This window comes from Prosopis cineraria, unplaced genomic scaffold, assembly GCF_029017545.1.
Source record: "Prosopis cineraria cultivar Desert tree isolate PC_DT_omini unplaced genomic scaffold, ASM2901754v1 PC10, whole genome shotgun sequence".
In the NCBI taxonomy this organism is placed as follows: domain Eukaryota; kingdom Viridiplantae; phylum Streptophyta; class Magnoliopsida; order Fabales; family Fabaceae; genus Prosopis; species Prosopis cineraria.
Genome location: NW_026555341.1, coordinates 9,000,910 through 9,015,734, shown reverse-complemented (window position 1 = coordinate 9,015,734; position 14,825 = coordinate 9,000,910). Strand labels below are relative to the sequence as shown.

At 34.0% G+C, this 14,825-nt stretch overlaps 1 protein-coding gene across 1 annotated transcript; it reads left to right on the top strand.

The window, feature by feature from the left end:
• The first annotated feature begins 2,174 nt into the window (after nucleotides 1-2,174).
• LOC129322239 (LRR receptor-like serine/threonine-protein kinase FEI 1) lies at nucleotides 2,175-11,395 on the top strand. Its single transcript, XM_054968411.1, has 14 exons — nucleotides 2,175-2,334; nucleotides 3,361-3,601; nucleotides 4,031-4,166; nucleotides 4,497-4,568; nucleotides 4,674-4,745; nucleotides 5,127-5,198; nucleotides 5,535-5,606; nucleotides 5,731-5,802; nucleotides 7,263-7,348; nucleotides 8,306-8,477; nucleotides 8,589-8,917; nucleotides 9,766-10,011; nucleotides 10,103-10,236; nucleotides 10,731-11,395. Exons 2-14 carry the CDS (start codon nucleotides 3,505-3,507, stop codon nucleotides 10,941-10,943), a joined length of 1,773 nt encoding a protein of 590 aa, XP_054824386.1. The 5' UTR covers nucleotides 2,175-2,334; nucleotides 3,361-3,504; the 3' UTR covers nucleotides 10,944-11,395.
• The last annotated feature ends 3,430 nt before the right edge of the window (nucleotides 11,396-14,825 follow it).

Here is a 14,825-nt window from a genome sequence, read left to right as displayed (position 1 = left end):
GGTAATTTAGCACTGAGTGAGGGTTACGGCTCGAGGTTAATGGAGGGATATAAGGATGGTTGTTTGTGTGTATTGTAATATTTCTTATATTTTGTTGGAATTATATTATTTTTTTTTTCCCACTTAGTAACACACACTTAACTGTTTGTATACACTATCATAAATTGGCTTTGGTTACTGGGACTTTTGAGTCTCATTATGTAGTTAACAATTTTCAGGAGAAGAGCCATGAGTAACACGTGGAGGAGTCCCAGAGACTTAGTGGTATAGATCCACTGTCTCTTTTGGGTATTTAATTTATAATTTATAATGTGTTATATTGCCAATATTAGGGCTTTTTGTTTATTGTCAATTATATGAATATATAAATGTAATCATGCCTTTCAAACTATTTCTATTTTTAGTACAATTTAGATAACTGTAATTTTAATATTTGGTTTACTTTGATTGGTTAAAATGGCATAATTATAAGGCCAAATAACTGGCTTGTGTTGAAAATTGACTAAATTGCTTATTTTACTTGTTGGGAGTATAAGGATGGACAAATGTGATTTAGCCTAATGGCATGTGGGAGGTAAAAATTTATCTGAAATATTATATTGTGCGAGTTTAAGCCAATTAAAAATATTTTAAAATTATTGATATAAAAAAAATGTGTTGGGTGGCTGTAACCCAACTAGGTTGAGTTAAATTATTTAAAAAAAAAATTGGTGTGTTACATCATTGATGTCGGTTCAATCCTAATAGAAGTTTGCCATCTGGTCTCCATTGTCCTTGTCAATCCGATCTCAGTGAAAGTCGGCTGTCTCATCCTGGTCAACGGTGGTAGGTTGTTTTTCAACTGTGATGGTTCGATCTAATTACTGTTAGCAAGTCGATCAAGCCTTCATGCATTTAGGTCAAATTATAAAAAAACCTGAGTTAGGATTTGAAATAATAGGAGTTTAAAAAGGATTTTAAATTATAAAGAAATTAAGAGAGAACTTATATTTGGATTTGGATCAAATCCAAAATTCATACTTTTTAATTATTCAAATAATGAATTTGACTCAAATTCAAATTAAATTTACGTGTATTCAAACATAGTATAAAAGTATTCTTCCTCCCTCCAAGTTTAGATGTAAGAGCTACGTATAAAACTTGGGACAAGCTTTACCATAATATAAGAAATGAGTAGGACTCTTTCATTTAGGAATATCAATTACAAAGTTATTTAATTGGGCTACATTTTAAAGATTTAAACTTGAAACATTTGATTATATAAGTTGGTGCATCCCTTTTTTAGTTAAACCAAGCACGTAATAGTTAAAAAGCTTACTTGATCCTAAAAGTAAGCGTTCACTATATTTTTCTTTTAAATTTATAATTTTTCTTAATCATTCCTGTTGTTTTATTTATTAAAGATGAGTTTTTATTAAAATGAATAGTTTCTCATGTAAATAATTAAAGAGAGAATGATAATAAAGTCTCATAACTTAAAATTTATGATAGTTACATTTCTAGTAAACTTTTTTTTTTAAAAATATAACTTTTAAATTTCTGTATTTTACTTAATTTTACTATAAGTCCCTACACTTTTTTTAATATTCTATATCTTTACTTTTTTGTTTTTCAATGTTTTAGATGAATCTAGACCACTAAAAAAAGTGCAAGAATTTATCGTAAAATTCAAGCAAAATGTAAAGACTCAAATTTATATTTTTATTTTTTTTATCAACTGCAAACTAAGTTATATTTAAAATTTAAATGTTTTATTTGTAATTAGATTTCTAAATTTATGATTATCTAAATTAATATTTTAAATTTTTTTGTTGGGGATCTAATTATTATAAGTTTTATAATTTTGAGGATTTAATGTCATTTTTCTCTAATTAAATGAGACATTTTATAACATTAATATTTTTTTAATGAACAACTAATTTAATTAAATTTTTTAATCTTTATTATCGGAACAGGGCTTTCTGTAGAACCGTAAGTGAGGAACCGTAGGCGAGCCGTAAGCGGAGTGACACAGAGTGAGTACACAAGTGTAGCAAAAGTACATGCGTCAATGTAGTAGCCGAGTTCTGGAACGAAGGCGTCGGTCGCACGTACAATGTGTCTGAGCTAGCACGTGCCAAACATCCTCTCTCTCATTGGCTGTGCTGATGCCCCTTATAATTCCTAAAGCATCTATTCACGCACCAACATACTCACACAACCCAACCACACACTTCTCTCTCTGGATTCACACAATTTTCAGGCAATAGGAGAGAGAAGAAAGGAGTTGTTGTAGTTATTCGCTTCCAGCTCAACTTGCATTTCTCCAACTTTTGCGTCCTAGATCGAATCCAGGTCAGTGTGGATTTTCTCTCTGCTTCATCGGTTTGGCGTGATTCATTCACAGCGCAATGTACTTTGCTCTAGATTTCTTTCTATTCATGTATTTAAGACCGATTGACGAAGCTGGATTTGTTGCCTATGTTCTGATTGGGCTGATGCATTGCTTGTGTTTGATTTTAAATGCTGAATTTCTTAGTGTATTTTAAGCTGTACAGTAGCTTTCCTCTCTTGCTTCCATACTCCTCCTCCTCCTCCTCCTCCTCTCCCCCCCTCCATTGTAAGCTTTGTCGGCTGTGTGGATAAAAGAGTCTTAGGAAATTTGTTTGCACATCGGTGTTTATGATGCTTTGGTTGTGCCTTTGTTTTCCCTTTTTTTTTGGGTAGTTTTTGTCTGGTTTATAGTAGTAATTCTTCTTGTTGGTTGACCCTTCCGGTCACGCTGGGAATGAGAAATATAATTGAAAACCTGAAGAGGTGTTTCAAGCCTAACGCCTTATTTCACTCGGGTGATTGCTTCTTTAATCTTTTTTTTTTTTGAATAAAAAAATACATTAAATTGGGAGATGAGTAGTGTTGTTCTGACACCACCAATTTTCCTCTACTATTACTTTTCCGGTCAATTTTAATTACAAAAATAATTTATTATTTTAGATTAAATCAATTGCAAACTAGCAGGTAAAAAAGGTGGCGATAAAATAGGGTCTTATAAGTAACATTTCTATTGGGATATAATTCTGTAACGCTGCTGCAAAATGCTAAGACACAAACCTTGTATTTCCATGCCTTAAGGTTATCTGCACGCGTCATTCTATATCTGTGCATCACTCTAATCTAAAACAGAAAGAAAATTTACATTGGGAAGCACTTTCTTTGTGAAATTATGTATACTGGTTACATTTGTATCTTAATTGCCATGTGAACTATTGATAGATACCCATAAAGGCCAACTGAAGTTTTTTCTTTTATTTTTTTGCGTCATTGCCACTTTTCCTTTGATTAAATTATTGTTCTAAGTTATTATTTTCTCTTTTGTTCCAGGCTAGTTGCTTCCACTGCAGGCTTTCTTATGCAGCTGTTGATGTTACTACCAAATAGATAGCAACATGGTGGGAGGAACGCATTTTGGATATTGCTGTTTCAGATGACTTTTAGCATCTGTATTATGCTTGAACAGTGTTTGCTATGGACATTTGTCTGATGAAATGGCAATGGCCATGGCTTATTGATGTTTTACTGATATGTATTGTAATCACACATAATGAAGCGATCAGTCCTGATGGTAACTCCATGGTTTTTCTTCCTCCTATCTTTAATTTGTTACTCCAGAGTCAATAATTGCTAGCTATGACAAGTGCGTTCTCACTATTTTACTGGATGTTAAAAGCTTTACATGTCAATGATATCTTTTCACATGTCTGTGGGAAGATATTGTTCATAAGTAAAACTTCTATACACAGCGCGTATGCTATGGACAAAAATGAAAAGCTTGTCTACGGACTTGTACAGTATATGTTTTTGTGATTACCCTCATTTTGTCTGAATTTTTTTAACTATAGTTAATATTTTGAATTGAATAGATATTTTGAACTCCACATTTTAAAATTATCATTTGCTTATGTACCGTCTTTGTCTTATTTAACTTGTCTGGGGCGGGGGACCCTCTCTTGCTAGATCACATTGATGGTATATATATTATTTGTATCTTTAGGTGAGGCACTTCTCAGTTTCAGGACAGCAGTTGTTAGCTCAGATGGTATCTTGTTGCAATGGAGGCCTGGGGATCCTAACCCATGCAAATGGAAAGGAGTCAAATGTGATCCAAAATCCAAGAGAGTTACAAATCTGTGAGTTCCTATGATAACTTCTCTTGCCTAGCGGATGTAATTGTATACGGATATTGTGTATCATCTGTACTAATATTGTGTTTCATCCACCCTTGTCAGTTGGTTTGCATTAGAGCTGGGGTAAAGCAGGATATTGTGATTTAATTTTTAGATGATTTTTTTAATCTTGTTAATGCTCTTTTTTATGGATTTCCCCCTTAGTTTGAAAAAGATATAGAACATCATATTCATGTTGTATTAGTAAATGAAAATCTTGGATAAGGTGTGCTGCGAGCAGACAAGTTTTTCTCAATCTTACATCTAACTTTACTTTCATTGGTGATATTCTAGGAGTTTAGCTCGCCATAAGTTGAGTGGGTCTATACCACCTGACCTGGGGAGGCTGGAGCATTTGACTGTTCTGTATGTATTTCTGATTGTGTATAATTTTTCTTTGAGACATTTGATTCTGTTGCTTTATTGCTTACCTGTTGGAGCTGATTTAATCATCATCTGCATATGCTGTAGTGCCCTTCACAACAACAATTTCTATGGGACAATTCCATCTGAATTGGGAAATTGCACTGAGTTGCAGAGAATGTATGTATCTTATTTAGTTGCTTTTCCATGTTACTGTTTTAAGTTGGGAAATTAAATGTGATTTATCTTAGTAGATGAAGATATTATAATAAAGTGATTTAACAACATGACTAAACACCTCTTCCCATACATTACGCAAAACATGAGGGATGGGCCATGCTATTCATGACTTGTGATTAGTGCATCTTGATATAGATTTTATACGGATATGTTGATATATTGATTTCACACTGACATATCGAGGTATTTTTTGGGGCTGGCCTTCTATAGAACTTGACTTCCTAGAAAGCAAGATTGGTAATGGGAAATAGTAGGTTACTTACTTTTTTTAGAGGTTTCGACTGATTGCTGTTGGGAATAATCTGAATCTTTCTTGTGCAGATTCTTGCAGGGAAATTACCTTAGTGGAGCAATTCCAAGTGAACTAGGAGACCTTTCACAGCTCAGAAGTTTGTGAGTGATCTCTTGGTTTTGTACACTAGTAGTGCTTTATATTCCATTATTTTGGTCTGGATAAGTTATGTGTATTGTAGTACTATTAATTATGTTCTCCTTTTCTGAGAAATGTTTAAACACTTGGAGAAAAGGGAAAGATAAAAAACTGCAACAGTTGAACTAAGGTTGCACTTTGGCTAGTGCGTGCTTGTAAGTTGTAATGATACAAATGTATGTGTGGCAATTGTAGAGAAGGGTAGAATTTCCAGTTAGTTTATGGTTCATTTCATCCAATTTATGTTGTTCTAAGGATGCACGGATCAGTTCCATTTACCATATCCCTGTCTTCTGTAGGGACATATCAAGTAACTCCTTCAGTGGCAATATACCTCCATCACTTGGCAAACTGTATAATCTCAAAAATTTGTAAGTAGCCTTGGTTTTCTTCTTTGACTTTTCTCCTGTTTATTTATATCTTTCGTTAATTTTATTATGAAAGGAAAATTGAATCTTCTTCTTGTGGTCATGCTTGATGCTCTGAACTTTGAAGTAATGTTTCAACCAACTTTCTGGTCGGACCAATACCTTCTGATGGTGTGCTTGCTAACTTTTCTGGGGACTCGTAAGTAAAGCTCCCTCATTTATTCTGCTTTGTGCTTCATTTGGTAATATATTGAGCTCACCTTTGTGCAGGGATTGTTTTGCGGTTTCCTCTGAATTTTTCTTCATGCTCCTTTTTCTTTCAATAAAAATTGCAGAAGGAAATGAGAATAGTTGTGTTGAATTGAAAGGTTAGAAAATGAATGAGGCAGAGATGAAGGCTGAGAACTATATTCTTTTTGAATTGTTTCGGATTGTTTACAAATAGGGAGGCCTCTATCTCTAGCCATGACATGAGGCAAAGACTTTTTTAGAAGAATGTCCCTAAAGATAAGATAAACATACAACAATGGGGTTAGATAAGATAAACATACAACAATGGGGTTAAGTTTTAATCTATTTATAGCAAAATCTTCCACAAGTTGCATCACTGATATCAAACTTACTGTATATAATTTTCCAGATGCTAGAGTTTCTCATGCAAGACCTCTGTTTTTGGCAAGATTTGGACAATTATTGAAGAAACCAAAAAGCAACTAATATGATGTGATATTTAAATCTTCTATAAGAATTACTAAAAATGATGGAATAGAACAATAACATGCTTTATCCTGCAAGGTGGGGTCGGCTACATGGAATATTACATTGGAGAATATATTTCATTTACTTCCAAGACACTGATTATGATAATTTAAAAAAAAGTATCCCTTTTTCAGCTCATTTCCGGTACACACTTATTTTTCGTCTCTCTACAATAAAATTCTCATAAAAGGTCATGGTGTTGCGTATTAGGAAACATTTTCCTGCATCCACTGTCTCTGATGACTTTTTATTTTTTTGTACTCAAATTGTCATTTCCCCCTTTTTAACTTTACTGTGTTTTCCAAGTTTTACTTTTCCGATGGCCAGTGTCTTTACTTTTGATAGAAATTTGAGCAAGAACATTTATTTCAGCTCACCTGCTTTCAAATGCCTTTGAAACTGAGAGGATCATAGACTGGTTTTGAAGACTGACTAAATTTCAGTGTTGGACAAATTGTTCCTAGTTTTGTACTTTATACGTGTCATGTGACATCTTATGATGATTTGAAAAAACACAACGAAGTCTAATAAGAGGATTTTTATTTTTATTTTTTTTATGGAAAAAAAGAGGATCACTTCCCCTGTGTAATATGACGAGAAATATATTGCCTTTTCTTTTCCTGTATAAGATGGCAGGTGTTCATTTTTCTCTTTCCCCTTCTAAAAACATATTGAAACTTTGATTTGATTGGAAAATTTTAACTGCATAGCTTGAAGAAACTAAAGACTAAATACATTTATATTTTTTTTATAGTTGTGCTTTTCAATCCCTCCAACAATTTTGAAACAAAGCCTCAAGTGTATTATTACTGATGGTCCTAACTGAAGAGTCTAACTGCTTAGGAACCACAAAATTTTTTGCTCTTGAAGATTGAGTTGAATATGTATGCTTTCTTGCAGCTTTGTTGGTAATCGTGGTTTGTGTGGAGCTCAAATCAATGTAATGTGTAAAGATGGTTCGCCTACAAATCAATCCTCAACCATTGGTAAGGCCGTGTGTTTACATTAGTTAGTCCATATATTTTTACTCACCGCCTAACTTTCATTTTAGCCCTTTCACTTGTTTTATTGTTTGATTTTTATCACTTAATTTAATAATGTTATCAAGTAAATTTGTCTTTCAGCTTTTGTTCCTTTGTGGACTTTTTTTTTTTTTCAAAATAAAAGTTGTAATTTGAGTGCACATCTAGTTGGCTTGGGATGAAATAAATAACTATCCTCTTAGAGGCGGAGAAAGAAATCTATCTGCTAAGATTTTAGCATTCATGTCTACATCTCTTAGCATTCATGTCTACATCTCTTATTGCTTTTCCCTCCGTATTTCCTCCTACCTTCTGGAGGTAGCCAGTAAATAAATGTTCCAAACTAAGGAGCACCCTGGGTTCTCCAAAGACACATAATTTCTTCACCAAATATACCTGGCTGATGGGATTTGTATATGTCATTGAGCTGTAGTTCAGTGCTATTACTACATGTAATAAACATATTAGGAAAATTATGCTGCATTTGATGATGAACTATTGATTATATAAAGCAAACAGATGCTTGCTTATTTCTTAATTTTATAAAACTGAATGCTATGCCTAAGAGAACAACTCTTGGAAGTTGTTGAACGTGATCTCTTAATTAATAATATTTCTAAAAGCTTGATAAATGATAGAGCACAATGGCGTCTTGCAATTCATGTAGCCGACCCACCTAGTGGGATAAAGGCTTGTTGTTGTTGTTGTATAAAACTGAATGCTATATCTACTACGTATTTTTTGTTTTATTTATTTACAAAGTTCTCAAGCAAAAAGGTCCACAATGTTGTCTGGTTTATTATAAGAATGAAGTGGATACAGTGGATGATTTTCATATCATATCATTTGTTGTTTCTAGCAATGTTTGATGATCAACTGACATGGTCACCAAGTCATTTTTTATCATGTTACTCTTGGCAGACCAAAACCAAAATGGAAAGAAGAAATATTCTGGTCGGTTGCTTATCAGTGCTTCAGCAACTGTTGGTGCACTTCTTTTAGTTGCACTCATGTGCTTCTGGGGTTGCTTTCTTTATAAAAAGTTTGGTAAAAATGACCAAAAAAGTCTGGCGATGGATGTTGGTGGAGGTGTGTTCTTCAGCTTTCTTTGTAATGCAAATAACACCTAATCGGGCTACTTTTTGTTTCCTGTCTTTGTAAGCTCCTGAGATTTAATATATTCTGAATAAATGTATGGCAGGAGCTTCATTGTGATGTTTCATGGAGATCTACCATATTCTTCAAAAGACATCATTAAGAAACTAGAGACATTGAATGAGGAACACATAATTGGATGTGGCGGATTTGGTACAGTTTACAAGCTTGCAATGGATGATGGGAACCAATTTGCTTTGAAAAGGATTGTTAAGTTGAATGATGGCTTTGATCGTTTTTTTGAGAGAGAGCTTGAAATTCTTGGAAGCATAAAGCATCGTTATCTAGTAAACTTACGAGGGTATTGTAATTCACCTACATCAAAGTTGTTAATATATGATTACTTACCTGGTGGAAGTCTTGATGAAGCTCTTCATGGTAAGATTTTAATTTTAATGCTATATTCTTATCAATATATTCTGTTGTTTTGAATGCTTGTGGGCATCTTAAGTAACAGATGATGAATAAAGGATCAATGCATATATCTGGTGATCATTAATGAAATCTTGGAAAGCCTCTTAAAGTAGGTCACATGAGACTCACAACATGGAATTATCTATATGTGATTCGTTAAGAATTCTTGACGTTGAAATATGTAGACTATAGAAATATTTCCATTGTCATAGCAACTGAGTTGGTGAGCCATAGACGCTTCATGGATGTGAAATTCCAATTCAACGGGGGAATTGTTCATAGAACAGGAGCAAGTTTTATGTTGCAAGTGTGAGGTATGGGACATGAATCCCACATAGGGTGCATAGGATGCTAATGTGGGGCTTACATGAATTTTGGGCTCTCCAACTTCATGAGCCAGATTTTGGGGCACATTCTCTGGAAGGTTCATGTCCAGAGCTTTACACTGCCATTCACCCTCTATTTATCTCCTCCTATGCAGTATGAATCTTATGAATTATGAAGCATGGTATGACCTAATTGCAAGGTATGAGAATTGAGTCTTACATTGAAGTTTGGAATTCTAACCGAAGGCTTGTATTAACTTCAGACTCTTTATCTCCAGTCTCCAGAGCTAACTTTGGGGTTATGGTTCTCCCAAAGATTCATATCAGTTGGGAGCTGACGCCATTGTGATTTTGCTTTTGGTTAATTGTTAAATAAATGTGACCTTCTCACTTATTCTGCACTGGTTATTCTCTTACCACTGATCTGAAATATACCACAGTATAACCATAATTAGTGAGAATGACATTCTCTGACACATTGCACAGAAAAATCTGAGCAGCTAGACTGGGATTCACGCTTGAATATAATCATGGGAGCTGCGAAAGGGCTTGCCTACTTGCACCATGATTGTTCCCCCAGGGTCATACACCGTGACATAAAGTCAAGTAATATTTTACTAGATGGCAACCTGGATGCACGAGTCTCTGATTTTGGGCTTGCCAAACTTCTGGAAGATGAAGAATCTCATATCACCACCATTGTTGCTGGAACATTTGGATATCTAGCCCCAGGTAAGCTATTCAAAATATGAATTTGTATAAGATGATCAAGTCTGTACATGAACCCTTCAATTTTCTAATTGAGCCTCTTTTTCTCTGGCAGAGTACATGCAAAGTGGTAGGGCAACTGAAAAAACTGACGTTTATAGTTTTGGTGTCCTGGTACTTGAAGTGCTAAGTGGAAAGCGTCCAACAGATGCATCATTCATTGAAAAAGGTCTCAATATTGTTGGTTGGGTATGTCATGCACCTTCTCTTAGATTTTCTTCTTGTGTATGCGCTTGTGGTTTTAAACTACTCAGCATATGATGTCTGTTAATTAAAAGCTAGTTAATTTAAATGTTTAGTTGTCTTCTCTTACCTTTATCTTTATCCCATTGTGAAAACTAGTCAATATCAAGCAACCAAATTCAAATCATGCGGATTTTATTAGAAACACTTTGATTTATATCTCTGTTCACTTTTTTTAAAATGATTTTAACTCCATTAATTTGTTCTTCCCTTTATGGCACTTGAATTTTCTGTTTGGCGTCAGCATCTGGATCTCTTGGTCTATTTCAGAACTTTGGACAATCTTTAGTTTTGTTCACTGGCACTCAGTCTTCTTTCTATGTCTCAAGGCGAAATCCTTGAAATTACTTGTTTGGGTGCACGAGTCTGTAGCTCTTTATGTGACTGCAAAGCAAACTAATTGAGTTGCTGTTCTAATGGCACTTCCATTTTGGTCGCAGCTGAATTTTCTCATTACCGAAAATAGGCAAAGAGAGATTGTTGATCCCTCATGTGAGGGAGTGCAAGTAGAGAGCCTCAATGCCTTACTCTTTGTGGCCATTCAGTGTGTTTCATCGAGTCCAGAGGATCGACCCACTATGCATCGAGTGGTCCAGGTGCTTGAATCGGAGGTCATGACCCCATGCCCAAGTGACTTTTATGACTCCGAGTAGATTGCCTGAGAAACCAAAAGTATGTGGAGTCTACATTTATTTCACTGACATTATTGCAAGTCAGGAAGTGATGGAGGGAAACAGCGAAAGGGGCTGGATCATCTTCCTCTGAATTGCATTCATTCTTTAGGCAGATTTATGATTGAGATATGCCCTTCATCACGCCCATTTATGAAAGGAAATTCTGGTTCGTCTAACTCGTGTCCTAATCGGACGTGTAAACTTTCCCCCCCCCCTTTCTTCGTGAATGAAATCCCACATTTGTTGAATTTGTAATCACAGTCAGCATTTGTTCACCTGAATTTTAAGTGTATATTAATTTGTATAAATCGAGCAGCACCTGCTTTTTGAATTATTCTTGTTATTATTGTAATATGTTGTGCAAAAGAATTCAACCAGTGAACAAGGATGCCCTGGCTCTCCGATCCATGATCCATTGTTTTCTTGCTTTAGACTTGTAGTTGCACACTGTGCTTTGTCACTGTTTAGTCGAAGACTTGGTACGCTCAGAAAGCATGGGTCAAATTTAGCGCTGGTAGTTCCGGCGCGATGGGGCCAAACAAGTCTGAACTTGATGGGCCTGAAATTTTTTTTTATTGAAAAGATGATTTATTGAAGATTATGATTACATGTTCAAGATACATCTAACAGATTATTTCTCTCCCTTCTTCCTCTTCCTGGATAAATGGAGGAGGGGTGAAGAGTGGTTAAAGAAATAGTTCTCTGTGATAAGTGTCTAAGTAAACTTAGTTAAAGTATCAACATATTTGACAAAGTCTCTAGACATGTAAATAATGTTTACAAACCATCTTCTTCCTAAAATCAATCTAGCTTCCTGTATAATATCTCAGTACTGTAGAGGTGGTTCTGTGGAAAGTTTTTCAGAATCATACCTGAATTTTTAATTTTTAATTTTTAAAATTAATTTTAATTTATTTTTATTTTAAATTAATTATTTTTATTATAAAAATATATTTTTTGAATATTTAAACGATATAGAAAATTTAAAATTTTTTTTAAAAAGAGCATGGATCTTGAAATTTAAAAATCAATATTAAAATACGTTTTAAATATTATTTTAAAATATTTTATAAATTAAAAGTAATAAAAATATGACACTATAAATATTGTTAATATTTTTAAAAAATATCTATAACAATGTATTTAAATATATGATATCTTAGTATAAATAACCTAAAATTTAAAAAAATTCATTAATACTTACTATATTATGTATATTTTTCAAATAATTTTTTTTTTGTATTAGGATATTTAGGAGTTCAAACCTGACTGGGTATGGTTTGAATAAATTCAAACATTAAAAAAAAGGACATAATTTTACTAAAATTTGGTCTTAAATTTTTTCAAACTTATTCACCTAAGCATTAATTTAATGCTTTAGTGAATATAATCTAGGTATGCTTGAGCCTCACGTGTCATGTCACTCCCAAGATGCCTACCGTCGAAATCGCGGAAAGGATCTTCATATATAACGTAGGGTGCATAAATGATGTGTCTTCTAAAAACATTAGTCAAGGGAACAAACAGGGACTTAGTTGGAGAGTGGAACATGGTTTCACGGGTAAATCCATAGATAGAGGCATAGAGCCACTTGATGTACACTCCCTGATGCCGTCTGGTACCCGCCAACCAGCAAACAGGGACTTAGTTGGAGAGTGGAACATAGTTTCACGGGTAAATCCATAGATAGAGGCATAGAGCCACTTGATGTACACTCCCTGATGCCGTCTGGTACCCGCCAACGAGCCCGAGGTACGATGAACAGTAACACCAAGAGAGAGTCAATCAAAAGAAAATAACATCACTTTTTTGCCCTCATTGACGCGAAGATCACTATTACCCTTCTGTCAAGTTCGCGCACTTAAGTTGGTGGATATTGTCGTCCTTTAAAAAAAATAGTTGAATGGAAGTCACCCTCACACACCGATCAAAATTCAAAAACGCCAAGAGATTGAACAGGACACGACCTTACTTGACTTGAACAGGATATGTTCAATAGGTTCGTTCCTCTGTGTCCTTGAGCATGAAGGAGACAAGAACCACAATCTAGTGACGACCTGTGGCCGAGCGATCAACCGGTCCTTCTGGGTCTGGCACGATTGTGTTGTGGCATCCGCCAAGGGATTTTTCTTCTCGGTAATCTGAAATTGTTGGGTTATACAGTGGCTCAAAGGTCTCATATCAAGCACATGTCATTCTCAGGATCTAATTCTTCCGCGGTTCCCTTCTTAGATTTCATCTAACACAGTCCAAAAACATGACCACAAAGTACGGCGTATGAATGGACTTTGATGATCAGATCAGACTGATTCATTGGCACTCAACTCATCAATTTCTTTCTTTTAACAATTACCGTGTTATCGTAGTTATGGCAATTAACAAAGTGCAAATGATCTAATAATGGGGGATTGATAATTTTACAGTCTTTTTTAATTATTATTTTCATGCATGGTTTTGTTTTCTTTCCGCAAAGTTTTTTTTTTATATATACACATATTGATTAGTAAGTTCATGCGTCTTTTGCATAATAATTAATAAGTGGAGACATGTTGATGGTGTTTATTTTACCATGAAGCAGAAAAAAATAACAGTAAGAACTAGGAAGTTAAAAAAAAAAAAACAGTAGAAAGTAGAGACCACATAATTAGATGCAGTGTTATTACTTTATGTTTATGGTATTTGAAAAGATAAAGGTTTATAACAAGTCTTTTTCAAAGCTGTCCTTTATGTTTCGGTTTTGGTTTTGACTAGTCCTATTATTTTCTCTGCCCAACTACTTTTCTTTTCTTCCCTATTTTGGCTCTTAACTTTTGTTTGATGACATCTGTTCCGGAAAATTACACGTTTCTTAAAGTTGATTTTTTTCCTTTGAACTTTTCGGGGACCCTGCAGGTATTTTGAATTTGATTTTCAGTCATTTTTATCCTTGAATTTTTAAAATTCGACACCTCCCTTGTCTTGCTATTTACACGCTGCATATTGAATGTTATTTGCTTAGTTGGTCATATTTTATTGACTTTTTTTGGATCACATGACATCAAAGTAGATGTATTTTAGGATATGTGTGGTTGTGGTTTTTTTTAACATTTAAAAAAAATGATTCAAAAATAAAAGTTCAGAACACAAGTATCTGGAGGCAAATATTTTGAACGCAAAATTGACCCTATTTAATTTTGATTGGATGTCCACTTGCATATTATACGGTCCAAAAAAGTCAACAAAGCAAATTTAGATCAGCAAATAATAGTCATCAAACGAAGTGTGAATAACGAGACAATAATGTATTTGAATTTTAAAAGTTTGAGAAAAAAACCTAAAATTAAATTTAAAATACCCGCAAAAAAGTTTAAGAGCAAAAATAATAGTTAGCTGAAAAAATGTGGTTCTTTAAAAACTATATGGATAGCTGGGAAACAAACGGTAATTAAATATATATTTGTTTGACTAAGTTAAAATTAAAAATTCTCAGGCATTCCAAGAAAAAAAATAAAAATATTAATATTTTATAATGAGTTTTGTTATGCACAATTTATAACAACCCAATTCATCTATAAAATTCTGTGGAACACAAGTTGAAGTATGCGCAACTTAAATTAAAAGTTGCCAACTGGAGCAAGATTTAAAATTTCGGTTCATGTTATTATAGTTGTTTTTCAGTGCCCTTTACATAATATACACGTTAGTGTGTGTGCGCGTAGAATTTATTTATTGATTCATAGGGCCGACAATTTCATCGTAAGTTATATTTGAATTATTATTTGTTCGGTGTCAGAATTTCAACTGGCTAGCTATATTGACGTTAGAGAAGACTAGGATATAATATCTTTAAAAGTTGATGAAATTACATCTCACGCAGATTTT